The 14,777-nt window shown below is 44.6% G+C and overlaps 1 protein-coding gene across 4 annotated transcripts; it reads left to right on the top strand.

Moving 5' to 3' along the window:
• The first annotated feature begins 244 nt into the window (after window positions 1–244).
• On the top strand, window positions 245–14,558 carry cdh19 (cadherin 19, type 2). Of its 4 annotated transcripts, none has more exons than XM_067251356.1 (13): window positions 245–403; window positions 4,340–4,739; window positions 4,863–5,157; window positions 6,466–6,585; window positions 7,197–7,364; window positions 8,565–8,752; window positions 9,325–9,578; window positions 10,948–11,081; window positions 11,473–11,594; window positions 11,971–12,088; window positions 12,356–12,607; window positions 12,892–12,938; window positions 13,705–13,843. In XM_067251356.1, the coding sequence occupies exons 2-12, from the start codon at window positions 4,506–4,508 to the stop codon at window positions 12,903–12,905; spliced, it is 1,899 nt and encodes a 632-aa protein (XP_067107457.1). In that variant the 5' UTR covers window positions 245–403; window positions 4,340–4,505; the 3' UTR covers window positions 12,906–12,938; window positions 13,705–13,843. The 4 variants fall into 4 exon arrangements, with proteins under 4 accessions (XP_067107457.1, XP_067107458.1, XP_067107455.1 ...); XM_067251357.1 differs by having other exon boundaries at window positions 12,892–12,942; window positions 13,705–13,828; XM_067251354.1 differs by lacking the exon at window positions 12,892–12,938 and having other exon boundaries at window positions 13,705–14,558.
• Window positions 14,559–14,777: the final 219 nt, after the last annotated feature.

Genomic DNA, 14,777 nt, shown 5'->3' on the forward strand with positions numbered 1-14,777 from the left:
GGGATGTTTGAGAGAGGGAGAGAGAGAGAGAGAGAGAGAGAGAGAGAGAGAGAGAGAGAGAGAGAGAGAGAGAGAGAGAGAGAGAGAGAGAGAGAGAGAGAGAGAGAGAGAGAGAGAGAGAGAGAGAGAGAGAGAGAGAGAGAGAGAGAGAGAGAGAGAAGAAAGAAAGAAAGAGAGAGAGAGAGAGAGAAAAGTGGTCAGAAAAGAAGAAGAGGAGGATGTCAGTGAAGGGGATTACACTTTGTGAGAACCATGTATATTTGCCCCTACTGTTGAGAGAGGATGAACAGCACTATCAGGGCCTGTAGTTAAGCCTTCGTTTGGTTTCTTTTACTCCATGATGATGCTCCTTGGCAGGCGCTGGGGATGAGTGGTTTAAAGGACAGCGAAAACACAATTGAAGGTGGGTGTGGTGCTTACTGACTGATGCTTCTGAAAAATATTTAGTTTTTGCATTTTCAATCATATAGATATTGAAATGAATGCATTGTCAGTTTGTTATGAGAGAATGACTATAAGTCTCCCCGTGTATTTTATTTCATATCAACATAAAATGTAACAAAATACTTAAATACAAGTTAATGCGTTATACATGGGGAGAAATACAATAGATGCTGTGTATGTATCCTGTCCTGAAACCCACTGTGGCCTTTGGGACACAGTGGATTCCATTGCTGGAAAATGACCTCACTGTTTCTCAATGAACCAGTAACTGTTCATCATATTGTCTGTCTAGTGGTCGTCACTGATACAGCTCTTCATAGAATCCCCTGGATAATACAGACTTCAGTGGTCTTCACGGCAATTCAACACTAATAATAGTTTTCATGGTAATCATTATCATTTGAATGTACTCACCATCTGACAGTTTAATGAATTTACATGACAAGTGGACAAATTTGAAGCTTCTGGTTCGTTAATGAGGCTCTCTAAATGATATTTCTGTCTGGGAGGTTGAAAATATGCCAAAGAACAGTCAAGACCCTGGAAATTTACCAAATCTGTCAGAAATCCCACACAGCGATACTTTTTCCATACACAAAGAAAACAAACAAATGGAAAGTTCTAATCACAGGGAAAGTGTGTGACGAGGAGACACTCTGCTATTGTTCCTGCTCTGCTTGGGTTCACCCTGGTCCTGATACAGGGGGGGCTGGATGTCGTTGTGTTCTCACGCAGAACTGTAAACAACAAGTCCCAACATGGGCTCCCCAATGACCAATTACAGAGTGTTTAGTTGCAGTGATCTAGAGTAAGTAGTGAACAGAGGTTGGATGGTTGTGTTACTTCAGCTGGTCCTTCAAAGTGCTGTGTCGATCGTTAGGCTGTCTCGATAAAACCGAAGGTTTTCAGAGGAACACTTGTGGTTGCTGAAACGATGTTGAGTTGCAGCTGCTGTAATCATGTTTTACTCTGACAGCGTTCGTCGTTACAGTGTGGTCTGTGTTTTTTGTTGTTGTAGATATCGTTCTTTTTACAGTTAATTTCTCAAAGGGCCTCACAGTTGCGTACAGATGTCAACACCCGAGACTACTGTTCTTGTTCTGTTGATTCCAAGTGTCTGTTCTGTCCATTGTTAAAATCTCACAGCCACACTGTAATGTCTGAAAAGGGAGCTCCATGGAATCTTCATAAAAGGAAATAAAGTACTGGTCTCTTTGAATCTTGTGCTTAACACTGTGAGACCCGGTCTAATTCACACTCTGTAATGTGCTGGAACAGTGTATGTGGAAGCTGCGGGAGGTATAGTCAGATGGAAGGAAAAGACTATTATGGGTAATGAATAGCTGTCAGCTCTCCCAGAGCGGCATGTTCTGAACCCGAGAGGTGAGAAATTCTCTGAAGGAAATAGACCCCTCAGAGAGTTTTCAGAGGGGTACATCCCAGCGTTCGTTTGCACTTCTCGACTGATTTTTGTCAGGTTTCACTCAACTCCCTGAGTTTAAGTGTGATTTCTCTGCCAACTTCTATCTATGTGACTTTTTCAGTGTAAATTTAAACATGGTTCTCTTACACAGTTTGACATCAAACTGTTGATGTCAAACATAGAGAGTGGTACCTCATGCAATGTACAGTACTTTAAAACGTAAAAATAAGACTTCACTTCTTTTTTTTTCATCCAAACTGTATATTCTCAGTTCACATAAAAATACATTTCAGGTTAGCTGCAAGTTACCAACCATAAATAAGACAAAATACATTTGAACATAATTTTATACAACGTGAGTAAAAACACATCACAAGGAAATAATTATTTGTTCAAAAGTATCCCGTTCTACAGTGCTGTTGATACTAAGCATGACAAAATAGCATAGGCCTTCACAGTAAGACAGTCAATCTATCTAAATAACAAGACATGTGAGGGGCTTTAAAAGATGTTTGTCCACAAGCTCTCTTTTTGCCTTCAGTCTGATCCTTCACCATGTGCCCATTTTGTCAGGTGACCATCTCAGAATGTACCGGGCAGTGTAGCATGCCGGCCCGCGTCAACCGCAGTGGCGGGCGCCTTGTTCCTGTCTGAGGGCGGTTGGCATACTTGTGAGATGCTAAACATTGGCAGATGAGAGTTCTTCTCTGTAATGTCAGGGGCCGTTGTCTGTTGTTTTGGCCCAAGGCGGTTTCCTGGTAGCTCTAGGAAAGTCCGTCATTAGCTCACGATTCACTGGCCACTAATTGGACTGTCACTCCACAAGGCTCCCAGATATGAATATGCTCGGTTGAGACTTGCATTGAGACAAACACATACACTCTCACTCACTCACATTGAGTAACTAAATTGAATTTCAGAAAGGAAATCAAGCATTAGTAATTGATTTTTACCATCCCATCATTTTAAATTGAGCTTGGCAGCCAATTCAACATCACTTTATTAAACAAGAACATTATGCATTCTTCAAACATGAATACTGATACTACTACTGCAACTATTCCTTTCTTCAAACATTAATACTGATACTACAACTGCAACAAATTCTAACTATTAGATTTTCATGTCTAATATTATAGAAAGTAAATGTTATAAAAGTAGCCTACCTCAACCATCGGTTCATCTATAGATAAAGTAAATCAGCTAACATAAGATATTTTTCAATTGAGTGAAATCACTATGTTCAGTCATTGTAAATTGATTATTAGGGAAGCAGCCATTTGTGGTTGGTTGGTTGGTTGGTTGTCAAAGAATCCGATTTAAATTGAACGACAACAAAATCCAATTTGTTGATCTGTTGAATGTGTTGGACAGCCGGTTCAAAGCTAGCTGTTAAATTTCTAGGTCTAACTGTCAATTCTGAGTCTAATTTCAACCAGCCATCTGAGATACTCCACAAATAGAAAACCTAAGAGGAAATGCTGGCCAATATCTACATCGCGAGAGAACATTGACTATTGGATTCCGTTGCAGACCAATCACACACCTGCTCTCTCAAATGGCAGTGGAATGAAAGTTCTGGAACAAATTAAGTCTGTGTGATGGACAAACGAATGTAAAAAACCTTGAGGTGTGCGGTTCTGAGTGAATGAAAATGGAAGGATTAGAAGAAAATAGTGTTATATAATATGGGGGGAAAATGTGATACACTAGCTTCTTTGTAGTGCGTTACTATTGATTTCTACTTCTGTTCATTGCTGTGGGGGCAAATTGTTTTCTGAAATCCATGTATGAACAGACAAAAGTCTTATTTTTTTATATATGTGATGTATTAAATTCCAAGCAAAGGCTACTTGACGTAGGAAGTTCAGTTTCGGATCACCATTAAGTACTTTAAATCAGCGTAACGTTGCAATTTAATTAGCATATCTAAACATTTGATGTGATAGGATGTTGTACGGTTGTTCTGATGTTGCTGGACAGCTCTAGGATATTGTTCACCAGGATTCTTCATGCTCCTGACCCTGGACTGGGTCTATAATTGGAGCATTCATTTTCATCACAGTTCTTTCTCCAAAAGCATGTGTCTCTATAATCCATGTCTCGGCATAGGGTGATTCAATTAGAGCTCTCCATTAGTCAGCTGTGGTGCCCATAGTAAAGTAATGCTGTCTGTGTCCCACTCATGACAGACAGCACTGTCTTGTTCTCAACCTCAACAAAGACACTTTTATTCCTCACAGGATGTGATGTCAGGACCCCCCCCAAAAAAACTTGGGGTGGAAAAAAGGATGTAAACAAGAAGTTCATGATCTTGTGAAATGTGATTTTGGCAGAGGACTTCCTGAGTGAGAGATTGTACGGTTGTATTCAGTGTGGCTAATCGCAGTCTCTAATAGCAACGATGCCTGGCATTTGAGGGCTTTGACCAAGAAAACAACTCACCACAGGTCCTTCATGTTTATTTCTTAGAGGTATGGACGTGCACAGAGACCAGCCCATGTGTGGATGGCTGACTGCCCCTCTGTGGTCATATTCAAGCTCCCTTGCTGTGATGCTGAAAGGTGGCATGGAGGTGTTGGCCCAGTGACACCTGCAACTTCTGTGTTCTGGACCAGTGGGACGATAAGGGGAGAAAATGCACCAATGGACCGTGAGAATGAGCAGCCCTGGAGCGCTGGCCATAGTTATTATACTGTCCATGATAACCTGCTGGGCGTGGGGTGAGGAGAGAGCCTCGCTGGGTGTGGAAGCCGACCATCTCTCCCCAGGCTCGGGCTCAGGCTCCACGCATCGCCGCCTCCGACGAGGCTGGATCTGGAAGCAGCTGTTCGTCCCTGAAGAAGACCCTACTCCTCGCGTCATTGGGCAGGTACCAGCGATACTCTGAACCTTTCTGAATGGCCTTCTGCTTCAGGGACTTTTTTCCTACATTTTGCACTGCATCCCTATTTGTTAAGCAAACACATTTAAATAAAAATTGTTTTCCCCCCAGCTTAAATCTGACTATGATAGAGGGGAGTTCTCTATCAAGTATATCCTGGCAGGTGAGGGAGCTGGGAATGTGTTTGAGATCGACGAGTTCTCCGGGGAGATCCGGACACTGCAGAGGCTGGATCGTGAGGAGAAGGCCTTCTATGTCCTCCAGGCACAAGCCATCAACAGGAGGACTGAGGAACCTGTTGAGCCCCAGTCAGAGTTCATCATCAAGGTCCAAGACATCAACGACAATGTCCCGCAGTTTCAGAACGAGCCCTACGTGTCCAGCATCCCTGAGATGTGCCCTGTTGGTACGTTGAGTTGTCATTTCGAATCTTTTATAAAAATATATTTTCTTGTCTGACATTCAGCCACCCTGGTGAAAGAAACTACAGTAGTTTAATATGCGCAGTTGCATTTATACAATAGTTAAATTTGTCCTTCAACGATACGTTTAACAAAGTAACTCAGAAGAGGTTAGAATTAATCAAGTACTGTAATATATATATAGCAAAATATAATTCAAATTAGTCTAATAAAAGTCAGATACAAAGGAATTTGTGATTGTAATTATATTTCCACCCAATTCTTTTATTATGTCCCACCGCTCAGGCTTGAAGGTAAGTCAGCTTTAAAATGAGACCAATTCAAAATTAATAGTCTCATCAGATCCTTTTTAGAAAGTAGAGGAAACTGCTTCCTCTGTCCCACGAATACAACGTTCTCTGTCTGTCCTTCAGGAAGTTCAAGTATTGGTTTAGGTATCACATTTCGAAATCCCTTCATATGATTTATTTTTCCTTAAATAATGTTATTATTACCAGTGCTGTTCCATAGCGCAAGCATTACCATTTCAATTTATATGTAATCTGCTTTTTGGCGAATAATATCTTACTCGTAATAAATCATAATGCATTTCACTTGAAAGCAAGAGAAAGAGAGAGAGTAAGAAAGCTTAAGAGAAGGGAAGGAGACATACAGAGTGGGGGTATGGAGAAAGAGAGACATAGATGTAATACCATGGCTAAAAGATAGAAAAAGAGAACCGGAATGATCACTGGAAGAAAACACACAGACCACAAGAGAGACAGCGGAAGATAGGGAGAGAGTAGTGGAGAGAAAGAGAAGGATAGAGTGTCAGTCGTTGGAAGTGAGAAAAAAGTGCCAAAGAAAAGGGTAGAGAAATGGACAAAAAGAGGGAAAGAGAGGAGGAAGAGAAAGAAGGAAGGTTATAAAGGGAGGTTGGCAGAGAGAAGGGAAGGGAGGTAGAAGGAGGGAGAGAGAGAGCGAGAAAGATGTGCTCAGCAGGGCTGGAGAGGTTGTCACGCACACCTGCACAGCCTCAGTGGTTTGTGAAAGGCTGCTCTCCCCCTCCTCCCCTCCACCCTCACCTCCCTCCCCCTCCACTGCCCTCTCAGCACCCCACTCCATGCCCCCCCCTCCCCCACCCCCAGAGCCAGACAGCCCCCACGGGACAGTGGCATAATCACTTTATTTCCCCCGTCGACTGGAACTGCAACCTGAGCCAACTCTGCTCTGTGTGATCTCTCCCCTCCCCCTCTGCTCCTCCAATCCTTCACCCTCCCACACCCTGTTCTCCCCCCTCCTCCCCCCTGCAGGAACCACTGTTGCCCAGGTGACAGCAACAGATGCAGATGATCCCCTGTTCGGAAACAACGCCAAACTCATCTACTCCATCCTACAGGGGGAGCCTTACTTCTCTGTGGAGCCTAAGACAGGTACCTGAAACTACTGAACACACCCTGAAAGATAATTTTTTTTAATTTTGAGTTCATTTCAACTTTTTGATGTTGGTTGTTTTTGAACATTTGGAGAAGCTCCTTGATGAACGTAAAGTTCTTGTTGGAACCATTTGGCCATTGACTTCTTTTAGTATAGTTGTTGGCCACTCATTTCACTTATCACTTCATACATTTAATGAAGAACGTATAAGATGGTGCACTCAGTGCTTTCTCTCCACACAAATGTTTTATACATATACTTGAGCTGGGCATGCAGTGAGACAGAAAGTAGGTACATTTAGACAAAAATGGTACCACCCACAGATTAATTCTGTTGACTTCCTGAACCTCTGTCTCAATCCTTCCTTCTCTAGTTTCCTGTGTTTGAAGGTTTCCCACCCTCCCTTTTTGTCAGTTTGTCAGTTTTTTGTTTGTTTTATTTTTACACCTTTGGGGTGTTGTATTTTTACCTGTGAGGTCATGTTATGTGCTATGACTGTCAGACAAGATGCTAAGAGTTATCAGCTCAGGATCCGTTCCAGTTCTTTGACGATAATAAAGATGTTATCAAAATTAAACTCTCCGACCCCCAACCCCGCCCCTCCCAGGCATCATCGTGACCTCATGGGCCAACATGGACCGGGAGGCCAGAGAGCTCTACCTAGTGGTGGTGCAGGTAAAAGACATGCTGGGGCTCAGTGGGGGATACTCCTCCTCCACCACTGTTACCGTCAGCCTGACCGATGTCAATGACAACGGACCCACCTTCCAGCACAGTGAGTGGCATCAATCAAACTCACGCACACCCACACATGCACCACACACATCCACACAAAAACACATGGCAGTGCCGGCAGTACCAGCTGCAATGCCTTCATAATGCAGCTATCGAGCCTTGTCGGTGTTTGGTTCAAACCATACCCCTACAATGCTGTATCACCCCATGTTATTCACTCTGCAATTCAAAACAGAGTTGTGTGTGTGTGTGTGTCGCTGCAACAGTAGGTTCATCTGTGAATGTGTGTTGTGTGTGTGTGTTTGTGTGTGTCTCTGTGCACGAGAGGGACGTGCGCCAGCCCGCTGGATGAATTTAATCATTCACACATGAAAGGACATTTGTCATGACCTTTGGAAACAAACCTGGCCTTCTCAGAGATAAACCTCTCCAAATGAAGGCCTTAGGAAGAAATCAATTCCACGGAAATGGAAAAACAAGGATGGGGCTCTTAACTATGCATGCTATTCTGGTATCCCTTGTAGAATGAGGAGGGTTCTCACTCTGCAAGAGAATACAGTAAACAACACACATTCTACAAGTAAACTTGTGTGAGAAAGTTTTACATTTACATTACATTTACATTTAGTCATTTAGCAGACGCTCTTATCCAGAGCGACTTACAGTAAGTACAGGGACATTCCCCCGAGGCAAGTAGGGTGAAGTGCCTTGCCCAAGGACACAACGTCAGTTGGCATGACCGGGAATCGAACTGGCAACCTTCGGATTACTAGCCCGACTCCCTCACCGCTCAGCCAACTGACTCCCTTTTTTAGTTTTAAGTTTCAATAGACTTGAAACATTTTGTTGTTTGTTGTTTGTCTGGTCTCATCCAAACAGTCTCACCAGAGCACATAATGACATTTTCTTATCTTCTTATTAGAGTCAGGTCAAGATTGTATAGACTCACAGAGACTTATCTTTGACTCCCACAAATTGACTCCAACCAAATAAATGATCTCCTCTCTTCTTGTTATCATCTTCAGCCACAGTGCAGCCTCTCCTTACTGACTCAGTTATCCTGTTCTCAAGTCCATAGAACAGATCTCCAGGCATCCTTAGTTTCACAACGTCAATCATGACAGAACACATGCGGGGTCCCAAGGAAGTGGGTGGTGTACTGGGTAACACTGATTGTACGAGACCTCTCAAGTTTTACAGCCACTTTGTGACGGGGATCTCACCCTGCCTGTGCCCCCAGACCAGTACACGTTCTCCGTGCCCGAGTCAGCGATGGTGGGCACCACGGTGGGGAGGATCATGGCGGAGGATGGAGACATGGGGGTCAATGCCAGGATGAACTACAGCCTGGAGGACCTGGAGGAGAGCGCAACCTTCAGGATCCAGACAGACCCCGTCACACAGGAGGGGATTGTGGTGCTGGCCAAGGTAAAAACCTGGCCTGGGTTATCTTGGCAAAAACAATCTTATCTTGCCAAATATAGTCTTAAATAGGAATTCAAATATGTCAACGTCTTTTGATTATGTCTAGTGTGTGTGCTATGACAACATGGAAGTACAATTTATTTAGGTCGTGGAAAGTCGCTAGATTTGTTGCTAGTGGCTAAATTAGATTTCTTTTGTCGCTAGGGAAGGTGAAAAGTGGCTAAATAACACTGCTTTGGGAGAGGGTTAATGGTTTTTAGTTCAGCGTCATCTTAACAATCAAACAGGCAGCATCAGTTAAGTGCAAACTCACAGCTGGTGGCCCATTGACTTGATTGAAAAAACATTCTTCACTCTTGATCTGTAGGAATTCTATGTATGTGTTTGTATGTAAATGTTCACTCTGTTTAGCTGTTATTTACCTGTCAGTGGTCAACAGTGCCAATTAGTTTAAAGCGGCATGCAGCATGCCGTCAAACCCAATCAACAGACTACAAAGTAACAAACAAAAGAGCAGTAGAATGTAGAGGTAGCTTCCAGACGAGTGGGTTGTACTGATCTTTGAACTTCGCCAGCCCCTGGACTACGAGACCAAGCGACGTTTTGTGATGGCTGCTGAGGCAATCAACAACATTGTGGACACGCGTTTTCTAAGCTACAACGAATTCCAGGACCGGACCACACTGAAGATCGTGGTTGAGGATGTGGATGAGCCTCCCGTGTTCCTCACCCCCGTATATGAATGGAAGGTTGTGGAGAACGTGGTGGTGGGGACAGTGGTTGGCTCTGTGACCGCCAGGGACAATGATGCTGTCAACAACCCTATCAGGTAGATATGAGTCTGCAACTGGAAACTAATCTGTTACAAACCCTGTAACTGCTTATCAGGTTGCTCTACAGTATGTTTCACTACACTGTATAATCAGTTTAGGGGATAGGGGGATGGCAGTGTGTATGTGTGTGTGTGCGCGCGTGTGCATGTTTGGTAGTGTCAGTGTATGAGTGTGTGTGCTGTTGAATTGTGGGAGGGGGTGTTGGGTTGTGTCACTTCCCAAGACAGCTTCCTCCATGCGGTGAAAAATCATTCCTTTTCCAATAGTGTTAGAGGCTTGGTGCATCCATTTTTACCCTTGATCTCCGTGGATACCCTGTACATGGTCATATTTATCTTATATTACTTTAGTAGGAAATGAGGCCTGCTGAATAAATCATGGCCATTTTTATACCTCGCAGGCTTTTCTATCTATTGCCATGGTATTATCACAAAGGGAGAGGCGCAGGACGCTGGGATGTAATAAAGAGCTGTACGAGGTGGCATATGGAATTCAGATCTGCAGTCATTTGCAAGTGCGTCACGTTGCTGTGGTGACGGTGTGTCGCCCCTAGCCCTCCCCAGTGCTGCTTAGGACTGGCAGCTGCCGCAGTTCACCGTCAGAGTACAGCGCTCACCATAGGCCCCGGGGTCAAGTTATTGGCACATCGGTGAGATGGAGTAAATCAGCCTTCGGTGGCTTAATGATGTGAGAGATAACTTTACGTGTCCAATTTGGCCTTGTTTGTTTCCCCCCCATTGTTGTTTGATCAACTGAGGCTTCCTGTCACATGGTGCGATGCTCCTGTTGAAATTGGCTGATGAGCTCTGTTGAGAGGGGATATTGTTGTAAGGGAAGAGTTAACTAACGAGTGTAGGTAGAGACTAGTGTTCGGCATTTCTGCCTTTAATCATAAAGCTTCAGTAACAAACCAAAATATTAATGAGGTGAAGTCGCACATCTTTCAAATGTTTTCCATGGATAACATTTGTTTCAGATAAGGCCTAGGAAAAGTAAGCCACCAATGCTACACCCAGCTAGGCTAAAGAAACAATCCCCACACCATCCTTCATAATGATGGACTTGAAATAGTGTTTACTAACAACTGTATGGTGACGGATCAACCCCATTGTGTCTAACAGTAGCAGTGTTCAACTCCCAAAAATGATGTGAATACATTAATGTTGGCATATTGTTTTGTTGTGGTTGTGTTTGTTAGTCTTGTCATCTTGGGTCGTGTGGAGATCTTAGTTAGATCCCTGTCAGCAGAGTGAGACAAATGAGATGTTTCTCCTAATCCATCTCTCTATGAAGCCTCTCTGCTCTGTGTGTGTGCTCAAAACAGCACAGCTCCCTTAATGTGTGCCCTGGTGATCTGTCTTCAAGATATTCGATTGACAAAAGCGATATCAGGAAAGTTTTCAAAATAGACCCCAACAATGGAACTGTCACTGTGGCGAAACCTTTGGACCGCGAGTCAGCAGCCTGGCATAATATGACTATCACAGCCAAGGAAACAAGTAAGACAAATCAATACCTCTACTGAATAACATTATGATAATAGATCTAGAGTACATTGCTTCAGATCATTTATTTTTTACTGATAACACTGGTGGAACAGCACAAATACAAAGTTAAAAGACAGGGCTGAGCACAATAAAGTATTAATGGGATCTCAAATGTTTTTATTGCTTTTTAGTCTGTTCAATACTTCTGTCTTCCTTCGGAGTTAGAGGGAAAAGGGAGGGGGGGGGGGAGCATTGCTGTCAGTATCCATTTGTATCTCCACTGTATTTCAAGATGGACCTTACAGTTATATTTATCACTTTAAACAGCGGTTTTGACAAGAGCCTTTAAGAAAGCATTTATGATAGACTCCAGCTAAATGTCTTGTCTCTTCATAACCACTAGAGCAAAACCATTTATCCTCCTGGGTGGCTGTGTTCATCAAAGTGTTGGACACAAACGACAATGCGCCACGGCTGGCCAGAGAATACCAGCCATATATCTGTGAGGGGACTCAAGCTGGCGAGGTATGAACTCCACTCCATTTCACTGGTCAGTCTGACAATGTTTACCTATTATCCACATACTGGAAGTACACTTGAGGCGAGAATGTATACAGACGGAATATAAAAAAAGTACTTACGTAAGGTGAATTGAAAAGGAAATGCCACACATGACAAATTGGTATTCTTCCTGGTACAACCTGCAGAGAACGTTATTGTGTGGCCTCTCTGTGTAAAACAAGGCTAAGCTTTACCTCCAGATAAGCTATAAGAAACGTGTTGATGCGACATCTTCACAAGGGGTGCTACCAGGAAATGTTGAGCCCCACAAAAAGTCCTCATGGTGAGATATGACAAGCAGGACCCCCTACCACCATGGGCCCGTCCCTGTGTTCCTCAGCTCATCCAGCTGCTCAGCGCTGTGGATCCTGACGAGCCGTCCGAGGGACATCACTTCTACTTCTCTATGGTCCCAGATAAGCACATCAACCCCAACTTCACCATCAGAGACAACCAAGGTCGGGCACTGCTGACACCTGACAAGGCTTCCTGTCTGAATGAGCTGAGACGTGTCAGTGCTTACTTATGCTAAGTGCTCTTAGGCCCACTGTTTTTGTGTATGAATACTACATTACACATGGTTATACTTCAGCACATAAGACTCACTGAAATCTAACCCTTACCTTACCCTACCCCTCCCTAAGCCAAAATACCCTAAATGAACCCTAAACTCCCAATCCCATTTTTTTCCTAAACCCAATCCTCTTCCTCCGTCTCCTCCACAGACAACACAGCCAGTATCCTGGCTCGTCGCAGCTCATTTACCCGTAGGGATCGTGTCCAGTACGAGCTGCCTGTGGTGGTGGCAGACAGTGGCTCCCCTGCTCTCTCCAGCACCAGCACCCTGACCATCATTGTGTGCAGCTGCCAGGCTGGGGGGCGCTGCCCCTCTGGGGGAGTGGAGGCCCGGGCGCTCTCCATGGGGGTCAGCCTCCAGACCACCCTGGGCCTGCTGGTCTGCCTGGCGACACTCACAGGTGAACAGACTTTTTTTTTTTTTAAGCCTTCTTTTTTAGTTATTCCCTTAAGAAAAAGGGGAAAGTTGAGAAGGAGAGATGGTCTGGAAATTGAGACTCTGAAGGACAGGGACGTTCTGTTAGAATCTCGAGCTTGACGAGAGCTCTTGTGTGATAGCTTGTTTTCTTCTTCTTCAGTGTCATCTTTTCAGTCCATATAATGTGTTTGCGTAACATAAGTTGTTGCAGTTCAATGCCAATACAACTGTTATGGTTAAAAGTTATAAGTTATTCTTTCTCAGCAGATCTGTTGTGTTAGTGTGCGCTAAGGCTCCGCCACCACATCAACACGGCAAGTATGAAGCCTGTCCCCAAAACAGATGGACAATTCCTCTCCCATAGAATAACACAGCATAACTTCCAGTGTTCCCTTAACGCAACAGTTAAAACACTTAACGCTATTCTTGACCAAAATTTCCAAGCATTGAGTGTGTCTGTAGATATATCTCAGTGCCAATGTTGTGTTGGGACACTGGTGGGTTTGCATAGTGTGAAGATTCATTATGACCTACGCTGCTTGGGGTACTCCCCCTGCACACGCCATGAAACTTTAATAGCCATGCTTGCTAGGCTAACATCCAGATAACATTCAGATAAGCAACGGTCCTTGCGAGTTACAATAGACAATGCACTATTTAAGATTCCTGAGGCTAAGAAACACTCAGGAGGAATGCCTCCTTTGAGTGAGTGAGTGTGTGTGTGTCTGTGTGTGCGAATTGGAATGCAAACGACTGAGATCAAATATAATTTTCTTTGCAAAAATAATTGCATCTAATTTGTCCTCTCGTTAAAAGATTTTCACATTAATCCCAGATGATAGAATCTATTCTGGCCCGACCCAAATCATTAGCGAAATGCCCGTGCAGGGAGGGGGACAGGGGTAGGGAGGGGGCAGGGGTGGGGGTAGAGAGGGGTACGTGGGTAGGGAGGGCGGGGCGGGGCGGGGTGGGTAGGGTGTTACGGGGGGCCATGGTTTATCCAGACCCTAGAAGCTCTCTTCTCTGCTCCAGCCGTGCTGTTGAAACTGTGAAGCTTCCCTCCCATGTGTCTGTCTCCAGCTTTGTCTGTGCTGCTGCTGGGAGTGAGGCGACACAGGCGCAAGCAGCAGCAGGCCCTGGAGGAGGGGGAGGAGGAGAAGGGCCTGGAACTGACTGAAAAGGTGCTACGCTACGGAGAACCAGGAAGAGGAGGCGGAAGAGGAGGGGATATGGCGTCCTGCCAGCCCGTCCCCCTCCGCCCCCACCCCCGGCGCCGGGACCGGAGGCTCCGCAGGGAGGAGGTGGCCGCCAGCATCCGCATGTCTCTCCGCCACTCCCATCTGGTGGGGCCCGACGACGAGGTCTTCAGCCAGTTCATCCTGGACAGGCTGGAGGAAGCCGACCAAGACCCCTACGCCCCACCGTTTGACTGTCTGAGGACCTACGCCTTTGAGGGGACCGGCTCTGCCACAGGCTCCCTCAGCTCCCTGGAGTCGTACGGCTCCGATGCTAGCGCTGAGCGGCACGCACATCCCCGTGACCCCAGACCACACCTGGTCAGGCTCACCCCCTGGTTCGGGGCAGCTGAGGAGGAGACCACCTTCTGAGGCCTGGTATGATGATGAGTGTTACATACAGATAGTAGGAGACACAATATGCAAAGTCAGTTACGATATATACATATGTGCACTGGTCTAAATTTAAATTAATACATATAACCTTCCTGGACATACACCTGCTAATGTATGACAAGGAGCATTGGCCATCGATGTGTGGCTAATTTCAGTGTTATGACAAAAGTATTTAAATGCATTGTTTTGAGTCACATTCAAGCAAATGTTCTAATTAACACCCTTCATGTTTGTTTGTGATATATAAGGTGTGCTATGCTGTGTTAATTGATCTCATGTTAATTCATATAAAGCTCTAGGTAACCTCTCACAGTACAGTTTGTTTTTATTATTCAGTACATAGAGCATATCCATAAACACTTTTGAAATGAAAGGACTTAGATTACCTTCCATGCAGAGGACCTATGCAGACCTAAAAACATTCCCTGTATACTAGAAGTCAAACACAGCCAACCTCAGAACCGATGAGAGGCACTCACAGGTCTTACATTCACACCAAACCAGCGGGACATGTGAACATGG

Source organism: Osmerus mordax, chromosome 15, assembly GCF_038355195.1.
Source record: "Osmerus mordax isolate fOsmMor3 chromosome 15, fOsmMor3.pri, whole genome shotgun sequence".
In the NCBI taxonomy this organism is placed as follows: Eukaryota; Metazoa; Chordata; class Actinopteri; order Osmeriformes; family Osmeridae; genus Osmerus; species Osmerus mordax.